Source organism: Scyliorhinus torazame, chromosome 11 (genome assembly GCF_047496885.1).
Source record: "Scyliorhinus torazame isolate Kashiwa2021f chromosome 11, sScyTor2.1, whole genome shotgun sequence".
Classification (NCBI taxonomy): Eukaryota; Metazoa; Chordata; class Chondrichthyes; order Carcharhiniformes; family Scyliorhinidae; genus Scyliorhinus; species Scyliorhinus torazame.
The window spans coordinates 175,130,873-175,142,054 of record NC_092717.1 but is presented as its reverse complement, the minus strand read 5'-3'; the positions used below and the strand labels follow the sequence as shown (position 1 = coordinate 175,142,054).

The 11,182-nt window shown below is 45.2% G+C and overlaps 1 protein-coding gene across 2 annotated transcripts in view; it reads right to left on the bottom strand.

The window, feature by feature from the left end:
- Nucleotides 1-11,182, bottom strand: part of rnf41l (ring finger protein 41, like) — a 62,969-nt gene that overhangs the window by 33,999 nt on the left and 17,788 nt on the right. For both annotated transcript variants that reach the window (XM_072468043.1, XM_072468042.1), the window contains exon 5: nucleotides 1,170-1,332. In XM_072468043.1, the coding sequence (XP_072324144.1) occupies nucleotides 1,170-1,332 (163 nt within the window). The remainder of the gene's footprint in view (nucleotides 1-1,169; nucleotides 1,333-11,182) is intronic.

Sequence of the window (11,182 nt, the reverse complement as noted above, 5' to 3'; positions counted from 1 at the left end):
TCAGAGGAGGTTCACTAGATTAATTCCAGAGACGAGGTGTTTGTCGTATGAGGAGAGATTGAACAGTTTAGAGTTTAGAAGAATATAGGGAGATCTAATTGAGGTATTCAAGATGCTAAAAGGCATGGATAAAGTAGACGTGGAGCTGATGCTTCCTCTTGTGGGGCATTCTAAAACGAGGGGTCATAATCTTAGAACAAGAGGGAGCAAACTTAAAACAGATTTGAGGAAAAACTACTTCTCCCAAAGGGTTGTGAATTTGTGGAATTCGCTACCCCAGAGTGTGGTGGATGCAGGGACAAGTGAGTAAATTTAAGGAGGCATTGGACAGATTTTTAATTGGTAATGGGTTGAAGGGTTATGGAAAACGGACAGGACGGTGGGGTTGAGGCCAGGATGGGATCAGCCATGATCTTATTGAAGCGGTCTAGGCTCTGGAGGCTAAATTGCCTACTCCTGCTCCTAGGTCATGTGTTCTTGGTAGGAGATGCTCTGGCTGATTTCGCAATCCAGCTCCTGGTCTGTAGCACTGTAGGTAGCAGATGAGGAACATATCAGCCATGATAGAATGGCAGAGCAGACCGGATGGGCCGAATAGCCCAATTCTGCTGCTATATCTTATGAACTGCCATGGTGCCAGACTGGCATTTTTTGCACGTGTGAGATTGGGCTGTGATGCCCTATGTGGGTGTTGGGGGGGGGGGGGGGGGGGGGGGGGGTCGCGGGGGAGCCTCCCATAGTGCATTCAGTTTGGGGCTCTCTTCAGGGCCTCGGAGATCTCTTGCTACTCTGTACAACACGGTTTGCGTTGAATAGCCATGTGTTTCCCGGTACTGAGTGCTAAATGCACTCGCTATGGGATTTTGTTCCCGAGTCTTACTGTGGCAAGCATGAGCATTACCAAGGAAATGCTTACAATATCCTGATTTGTCCTCTGCATACAGGTACAAACAGTACCAATCTCATGGATGTTGCATGTAAGGGGATGTGTTGTATCATGGAGTTAACAAATAAGGAGTTTTTCCTAATCCTCAAACTTGTATGAAGGATAAATGACTAGATCATAAAAATCCAACAAGGATCAGGATTGAAAGATATGTAGATGCTTAAGTGAGTAATAAATCTATTTCTCTGCTTGAGGTCAGGTTCCGAGTTGATCCACAACATACCTGAGCAATTCCAATTCTGTTCTCAATTCTGCTATACAGTTGTGTTGTGCATCATCTGCACTGAGAATAGCATAGCCACATCCATTTGGGCATTCGCGACTTCGATATTCACACACTGCCAGGTGAGATTCCAGATTGCGTCGCTCTACCTGAACAGTACAACCTTTGGAGAAAATTATATAAATTTATTACAAAAAACAATTAAAATATCACAAGACATGCAATGCAGCACTACAACATGCAAAAGGTACAAGATGCCAATGAGTTTATGGACTATAAGATAAGTTTGTAACTGAAATGGTGGTTATAATTTATTTTTCCAGTTAAAGATTTTAACACTAATATCATAACTTTCCAATTTGATGGGCCTAATGGGCGACATGGTAGCATAATGGTTAGCACTGTTGCTTCACAGCTCCAGGGTCCCAGGTTCAATTCCCGGCTTGGGTCACTGTCTGTGTGGAGTCTGCATGTTCTCTCCGTGTCTGCGTGGGTTTCCTCCGGGTGCTCTGGTTTCCTCCTACAAGTCCCGAAAGACGTGCTGTTTAGTAATTTGGACATTCTGAATTCTCGCTCTGTGTACCCGAACAGGCGCCAGACTGTGGCGACTAGGGGATTTTCACAGTAACTTCATTGCAGTGTGAATGTAAGCCTACTTGTGACAATAAAGATGATATTACCTCGAAGTAGGAATAAGCGAATAAATGCAATTAATTTCCCTCCCCCCCCCATTCTTAAAGTGAAGAAAATGCCTGAGGAAGACATAGGAACATAGGCATTAAGAGCCGTAGGTCATTCAGCCCCTTGAGCCTGCACCAAAATAAAATAGGATAATGCCAATCTGATTGTGGCCTCAACTCTACTCTCCCTCACACCCCCTATACTCTGACTCCCTTGACAATCCAGAATATATCTAAACCAGCCTTAAAAATCTTCAGTGACCCTGCCGACACCACACTATGGGGAAGAAAGTTCCATAGACTCAGAACTCAAATTTTTTCTCCTGAAATTAGTCTTAATAGGAGACCCCTTATTTTTAAACTAGCACTAGTCTCGTCCACAAAGGAAACATCCTTTCAGCATTAACCTTGACAAATCCCCTCAGGATCTTACATGTTTCAATAAGACCATAGAATAACCCCCTCATTCCAGAAATCAGTCAAGTGAACCTCCTCTGAACTGCTTTTAATGCACTAATCTCATTTTTTAATTAAAGAGACCAAAATTATACCCAATTCTACAATGTGATCTCATCAATACCCTATACAACTGCAGCAAAACACCCCTACTTTTGTATTCCATTCCCCTTGCAATAAACAACAACATTCAGTTTGCCTTCCTGATCACTTGCTGTACCTGCATATTAATTTGTGATTCATTTACCAGGACACCCCGACTCATCCATACCTCAGATTCCTGCAATCTCTCCCCATTTAAATAATATCTTGCCAATGTGGACAAGTTCACATTAGTCCACATTATACTAATCTGCAAAATTTTTGCCGACTCACTTAACCCATCTATATCCATTTGCAGGCTGCTTATGACCTCTTCACAACTTGCTTTCCGAGCTAACTTTGTGTCATCAGCAAATTTAGTAAGAAATGCACCCTTGCGCATTGGTTGGGGAATCTGATCTCAACTGATGAACAAGGCATTGTGACACAAAGATTTCATGCAATTCCTTGAGCCAACTTGTGGCCTCACCATTTCAAAATTAGTTGTCCGTTGATCATGCTGTGGGGCTGGTGATTTTATTTCAGAATCATGCAAGTTTACAGCACAGGAGGAGGCATTTAGCCCACTGTGCTTTTCCTGGCACTTTGAAACAGCTCTGCCTTGATATTGAGACTTGTTGTTGTTACCTTTTGTCCTTTTTAAAGCCTGTTCACTCACTCTTCCACCCCCCACCCCCTGACAAACACATTATATAACCTATATGAAGTAAAAATGAAGTGTTCCAAAATTAGTCATTTTAAGAATCATTGAGCTTTTAACTACACAGGTTACGTTATATTGTTTTAAATACAAACAATTTGCAATTACATAACATCTAATGCATAATAGTTTTCAAAGGAGAAAAATATACTCGCACAAATAGAACTGATGTCAAATGTGAGAGTTAAAGGCAGGTGACCTGTAGCCTAACTAAAATGATGGATATTAAGTAAGTTTTTAAAAAGATGCTCAGAAATGGAGGGGTTTAGGAAGGAAACTACAGCATCCTCCTTGCTGGAGGCACTTCAGGGCTTTAACAGTAACAGTAGGATGAAAAAGACATGGATGAACAGAAAGTCAGAGTTGAAAGATTAATGGGTGTGGGAGGTGATACAATATGCTGAACATTAGGGCGGAGTTGGCAAGGAGGATGTTGAGAAACCAGAAAGTCCAGTCAGAGTGAGGGTGGGAAGTGAGGACATTGCTGAGGATTCAGTGGCTTGGTTCAGTTAAATAGCAACAGTAAACACAAGTGTAGTTCCAAAAAGCAGAGGAGAAAAAAGCTGATAGAGAACATGCTATCTTTTTCTATCACCTGAATCTCATCCCCTCGACATGTTACCCTCAAGGCGCTGTGATGGGGAAGAAAACATCATCCAACTCCTTCTGGAATGTACCTTTTCAAAGCCGATCTGGGAAAACATGCCTGTTCTTTTAAGGTTCATCCTGAGCAGCTCTGTAACACAGGACCCTGTATTCTACAGGCTGTTCGCAGTGGCTCACCCCAAGATAGACATCAACTGCTGCAGGAGGACCATCAACTCAGGTGAAAGATGTTCTTTGGTCTGCTCGAAACCGTGGTTCTCCAGAGCTATCCACAACAAACTGCTGCAGACTGGCACTTTCCAAGGTCGAGGGCTATGTGCAGAGGGGTGCACTGGAGCTTCAGGCAGCTCCCGCAAAGGCTCAATGGGGAAAGGCCACTAAGGACCTCCTGCCTGGGGGATGTTGAGAAACAATCAAAAGGTGAAACTTTTCATTGAATGTCTATTTTCAACAGATAATAAGAGATGCAGATGTGATTATGTTGACTTGGGACACGAGCTCAGAAGAATTAAATATGTGACATAGTAAAATGAAATATAGGGTCAGATTCTCTGACCTCTCCGCGGTGTGTTTCTTGGTGGTGGAAGGCAGCCAGCATTGATCAGCGGTGGGTACTTTTCGCTGTCAATGGGATTTCCCACTGAATCCGCCCCACTCCGCTGGGAAACCCACAGTGGGGTTGCGCCATCTGCAGGACCAGAAGATCCCCCCAGCATGGACAACTGGAAGATCTTGCCCAATTGTAGCACACTTCACAATGATGAGGTTGAAGCATTTGCAATCATATTCAGCCAGAAGTGCTGAGTGGATGATCCGTCCCCAGCATCACAAATGCCAATCTTCAGCCAATTGATACAGCAAAGACTGTGGGTCACAACTCCACAGATACATAAGCAGTCTGTGCCCATATACAACATTCTGGCTTGGCTGATAAGCGGCAAGTAACATTTGGTCCTACGCAAGTGCCGGGCAATTACCAACTCAAAAAGAGAATCTAATCATCCCTCTCGACATTCAATGGCATTGCTATCACTGAATCCCCCAGTATCAACATCTTGGGGTTACGACTGACAGGAAACTGAACTGCAGCAGCCATAGGTACGGTGATTACCAGAGCAGGTCAGAGCCTGGATAATTGCAGCATACAACTCATCTCTCGACTCCCCAAAGCCTGTCCACCATCTACAAGTCACAAGTCAGGAGTGTGATAGAATACACTCCACTTGCCTGGATGAGTGTTGCTGCAATCGCACTCAAAAAGCTCGATACCATCTAGAACAAAGCCTGCTTGATTGGCAACTCATCCACCACCATAAACTTTCATTCCCTCCACCACTGATGCACAGTGGCAGCAGTGTGTACCATCTACAAGATGCACTGCAAGCAATTTGCCAAGGCTCCTTTAACAGCACCTTCCAAACCCACAACCTCTATCACTTTAAAGGACAAGGGCTACAGGCACATGGGAACACAATCACCTGCAGATTTCCTTCTGAGCCACACACCATTGTGACTAACGTGTTGCCGTTCCTTCACTAATCGCCGGGTCAAAATCCTGGAGCACCCTTCCTCACAGCACTGTGGGTGCATCTACACTCTACAGACAGCAGCTCATCCCCATTTTCTCAAAGGCCGTTGGGGATAAGCAATAAATGATAGACTAGCCAGTGATGTCCACATTCCATGAATGAACAAATTAAGAAATGAAATAGCTGTATTTTATATAAATCGTTTTTTTTTTAAAAAAAATGTTGCATGGGTAATTCTTCTCCCCAAAGACTAAGCAGATGTTTCTCGCTGTTGCTTGGTTGAGGAATCATTGACTAACACTGGGAGAATTTACTCCTCTAAGCTTGAATAATGACATTGGATTATTAATGTCCACCAACCCTAATGGGGCAAGCACATAAAGATTTTTGATAGACAAGGGTATCAAGAGTATGGGGGGCAGATAGGAAAGTGGAGTTGGGATGACAATCAGATCTTAGATTTTTCTACTGTTGATCCCATCCAAAATATAACATGCTTGAAAATTATGCCCTCCCTTCTGCACTGGTATGTCAGTCTATTTTGTGTCGAAGTCACATCATCTGAACCAGAGTTAAGTGTGCTCCCAATTTAGCTAATACAGAAAAAAAATCAAATCACTGCAAATCAGAACTGCAAAAAAATCAATTTTAATTAAACTTTATGAAATTAAATGTTAAATATCGCACTGCAACAAAAAAAATTGTTAAATACATACCACATCCATAACACATGTAAATTCCACCTAAAACAGAATTGGCAAAATGATACTTCAAACACTTAGGCTAACAAAAATGGAAAGTATGGCTTTACTCTTGTATAAATGTTTAGAATGTTACAAGGCATAGAAGAAACCATGTCCATTATATTGCCACTTTATTACACAATGGAGAACATTACAAGACATCTAAAGTGAGGAACTGGAGGAGAATTGGGTGGCTGACCAGATCAAAGACTGGAGAGATTGAGCAGAATGGTAAGAAACTATGCACTCGGACCGCAGTCAACGTGAATATCATTTATGCCTTTGGTTAGGGCCATTTTGGTGCTAATGGAGAAGTGGAAACCTGATGGAGGGATTCAAACAGAGTGCTGCAGGAGAGATGGGGGGTAGCAACACATTCAAGGACTTCAAGTTAGATAACAGGAGGAGCTAAGAAGGTCAGTCATAAAGCAAAGAGGCCAAGGATTGTCTTTGCTCACAAAGACGATCCAAGAGTAATGAGAGGCTTTTTCAGAGAATCCTGGTTGGGCTTGATGTAGTCTAGCCAAAGCTGATGCCAAAATTCCTAATCATTCCTACAGCAGATATATTCATGTTTGCGTCCCCGGGACCCGAGGGACCAAAGGTGGAGACCATTCCAAAGACATTAACTGGGTATGGTGATAAATGTATATTTTTCTGGTAATAAAGACAAAAAAAGGCTGAGTTGAGGGAGTGATTCAGCAAAGTGATTCAGGCTGTTGGGCTGCTCTAGCGATTGGACTGAGAAAGGATAGAACTATAAGCAGACAACTAGAGAAGCCAAGTATATGAAAGCAATATCAGGTAGACTGCATTTTTTTCTGATATAGTTGTAGATGGATAGGCTCCCAGATGCAGCAATTAACTTTGCTTCACAGAGCTAGATAAATACCTGGCTGGAAACAAAGCTAAAAGGTTATATGAAGAGCTGAGTATTAGAAGTTACTGGACCATTGAAATACCATGTCATGCAAGGCAACTGGACAAAATTTCAGATATTTAAGTTGGCTTTTACGCTGAAGTCTTGTGGAGTTTTTTTTGTGAGGAAGAAAGTTTGCAGGTTCTTCTATCTGGAGACTGAATGTGTTTAAGAAAGAAAGATGGAAAGAAGGAACTGACATTTAACTTTATTCATGGTTTCAGCTGCCACCACAGTTTCTGGTGAAGCATTCCATATTTTAATATTCTAAAAAGAGAGAGTTAAATGACTAATTGCTCTCTTTCATAATGGTGTTGGTTCGCCAGGATATTTTGAGAACCCATATGATCAGGAGAAAAAGGAGCAGGAATCGGCAATTTGGCCATCAAGCTTTCTCCTGCTTTCAGCAAGATCAAGGCTGATGAGATTGTAGACTTACATTTTCCTGCCTGTTTGGGCAGCACGGTGGCGCAGTGGTTAGTATTGCTGCCTCACGGCGCCGAAGTATCAGGTTCGATCCCGGCTCTGGGTCACTGTCCGTGTGGAGATTGCACATTCTCCCCGTGTTTGCATGGGTTTCGCCCCCACAACCCAAAGATGTGCAGGGTAGGTGGATTGGCCATGCTAAATTGCCCCTTAATTGGAAAAAATTAATTGGGTACTCTGGATTTTTAAAAAAATACAATTTTCCTGCCTGTTCCCCAAAACCCTCGACTCCCTCATCAATCAAAAATCTGTCCAACTCAACCTTTAAATGTCCAATAACCCAGCTTCCGCTGCTCTCTGTGGAAAAGAATTCCAAAAATGAACGACTCGCTTACAGAAGAAATTCCTCATTTCATTCTTAAAAGGAAAGCCCATTATTTTGAAACTGCGCCTCCTAGTTCTAGATTCTCCCAAAGCAAAACATCCTCTCAGCATTCACTTTGTCAAAACCATTAGAATCTTATATATCCTTCTAAATAGATCCAACCTGCTTAACCTTTCCTCATAAAACAACCCTTTCTCCCAGGAATCAGCAGTGAACCTTCTCTGAATTACTTTCATTGCAAGTATTTTCTTCCTTGAGGAGATCAAAACTGTACATTCCAAGATGAGGGATCGTTTTTTCAAATTTGACATGAGACTATTTTTTTTTTAAACATATGAACAGTTAGACTTGGGTCTCAGCTTAAAGAGGATAGTCCACCCTAACTTCTATAATGAAAAATCAGCAAAGATAACAGTCACACACAGGAGGGACAAAATGTACATGGTCTCTAGAAGGAAAATTACAAGGTCAAATGGTCATTTCTCACCACGTTTCTTTGTTGGATAATTCTCTTGTTTCTTAAAGGCAAGACAGTCCATAGCATAATTTTCAGTACTGCTTGCAAAATACAGATATTCAATAACTTAACTCATTAAAATCTTTCCTTGGTTCCGGGTGCGGCGATGACCAGCTGAGTCGCACATTTCGGCAGCTCCCTGTGAAACGGACTTTTGGGCTCTTGATAGGAGCCCCAACGGCAATTTTGACGGCTAAAAACACTGTGCGGTAAACCAGAAGGGAATCCCCCCTGGATACGGATGGAAAAAGGAGAGAGAAGTGGCCAGATTGCAGTGGATCCTTTAGAACAGCGGCAAGGAAGGCAAGCAAAAACCAAGATGGCGTCGGAAGGTGGCAGTTTAACATGGGGCCCTGAACAACAAGAGTTCTTGAAATGCTGTGTGGAAGAGATCAAAAAGGAAATGAAGAAAGAGCTGTTGGCCCCGATACTACAGGCGATCGAAGGGCTAAAGGAGGAACAAAAGACCCAGGAGTGGGAGCTTCGGGTCGTGAAGGCAAAGGCAGCCGAGAATGAGGACGATATACAGGGCCTGGTGGTGAAGACGGAGACGCAGGAGGCACATCAGAAACGATGTGTGGAAAGGTTGGAGGCACTGGAAAACAACGCAAGGAGGAACAACCTGAGGATTCTTGGTCTTCCTGAAGGTGTGGAGGGAGCGGACGTCGGGGCATATGTGAGCACGATGCTGCACTCGTTAATGGGAGCGGAGGCCCCGGCAGGTCCGTTGGAGGTGGAGGGAGCATACCGAGTGATGGCGCGAGGACCGAGAGCAGGAGAAATTCCCAGAGCCATAGTGGTGAGATTCCTCCGTTTTAAGGATAGAGAAATGGTCCTTAGATGGGCGAAGAAAACTCGGAGTAGTAAATGGGAGAACGCGGTGATCTGCGTTTATCAAGACTGGAGTGCGGAGGTGGCGAGAAGGAGGGCGAGCTTTAATCGGGCCAAGGCGGTGCTTCATAAAAAGAAGATAAAATTTGGAATGCTGCAACCGGCAAGACTGTGGGTCACATATCGAGAGAGGCACCACTACTTTGAGACGGCGGATGAAGCGTGGACTTTTATTGTGGAAGAAAAACTGGAATGAGCGGGTTATTAAAAAGAACGTTCGAACAAAGTGGTGGGGCGAATGTGGGGGGCAAAGAGGGGTTTTATGTACTAATCCTGCGATGCGGTAACTTTTCTCTCTCCCACAGGTGGTGATGGGGGGAGGAGGGGAGGTGGAGGAGATGGGGCGTTGGCCATTGGGGGCGGGGCCAAGGGAGAAGCGCGGGCTTGGTTCCCGCGCTATGATAATCATGGCGGGAATAGAGAAGCAGGAAGGAGGGGGCGTCGCACGGTGCGAGCCGAGGTCACGGGAGGAAGCCGAGGTCAGCCAGAGTTTGCTGACTTCTGGGAGCAACATGGGGGGAGTAATTACGCTAGCGGGGGATCTAGCGGGGGGGGGGTGGGAGGGGGGAATTACTGGGTTGCTGCTGCTGGGGAGAGGGGGGAGCTGGTATGGGAGAGGATGGGCGGGGGGGCACCGCCTGGGGGAGATACAGCTGCTTGGGAACCGGGTGAGGAGCTGGAAAAAGGTGATGGCTAATCGACAAGGGGGGGGGGGGGTAGGAAGCCCCCCAACTCGGCTGATCACGTGGAACGTGAGAGGGCTGAACGGGCCGATAAAGAGGGCACGGGTACTCGCACACCTTAAGAAACTTAAGGCAGATGTGGTTATGTTACAGGAAACGCACCTGAAACTGATAGACCAGGTTAGGCTACGCAAAGGATGGGTGGGGCAGGTGTTCCATTCGGGGCTAGATGCGAAAAACAGGGGGGTGGCTATATTAGTGGGGAAGCGGGTAATGTTCGAGGCAAAGACTATAGTGGCGGATAACGGGGGCAGATACGTGATGGTGAGTGGCAAACTACAGGGGGAGACGGTGGTTTTGGTAAACGTATATGCCCCGAACTGGGATGATGCCAATTTTATGAGGCGGATGCTAGGACGCATTCCGGACCTAGAGATGGGAAAGCTGATAATGGGGGGAGATTTTAATATGGTGTTGGAACCAGGGCTGGATAGGTCGAAGTCCAGGACTGGAAGGAGGCCGGCAGCAGCCAAGGTACTTAAAGATTTTATGGAGCAGATGGGAGGTGTAGACCCGTGGAGATTTAGCAGACCTAGGAGTAAGGAGTTCTCGTTTTTCTCCGATGTCCATAAAGTCTACTCGCGAATAGACTTTTTTGTGCTGGGTAGGGCATTGATCCCGAAGGTGAGGGGAACGGAGTATACGGCTATAGCCATTTTGGATCACGCTCCACACTGGGTGGACTTGGAGATAGGGGAGGAAACAGGAGGGCGCCCACCCTGGAGAATGGACATGGGACTAATGGCAGATGAGGGGGTGTGTCTAAGGGTGAGGGGGTGCATTGAAAAGTACTTGGAACTCAATGATAATGGGGAGGTCCAGGTGGGAGTGGTCTGGGATGCGTTGAAGGCGGTGGTTAGAGGGGAGCTGATATCAATAAGGGCACATAAAGGGAAGCAGGAGAGTAAGGAACGGGAGCGGTTGCTGCAAGAACTTTTGAGGGTGGACAGACAATATGCGGAAGCACCGGAGGAGGGACTGTACAGGGAAAGGCAAAGGCTACATGTAGAATTTGACTTGCTGACTACAGGCACTGCAGAGGCACAATGGAGGAAGGCACAGGGTGTACAGTACGAATATGGGGAGAAGGCGAGCAGGTTGCTGGCACGCCAATTGAGGAAAAGGGGAGCAGCGAGGGAAATAGGGGGAGTGAGGGATGAGGAAGGAGAGATGGAGCGGGGAGCGGAGAGAGTGAATGGAGTGTTCAAGACATTTTATAAAAAATTATATGAAGCTCAACCCCCGGATGGGAGGGAGAGAATGATGGGCTTCTTGGATCGGCTGGAATTTCCCAAGGTGGAAGAGCAGGAAAGGGT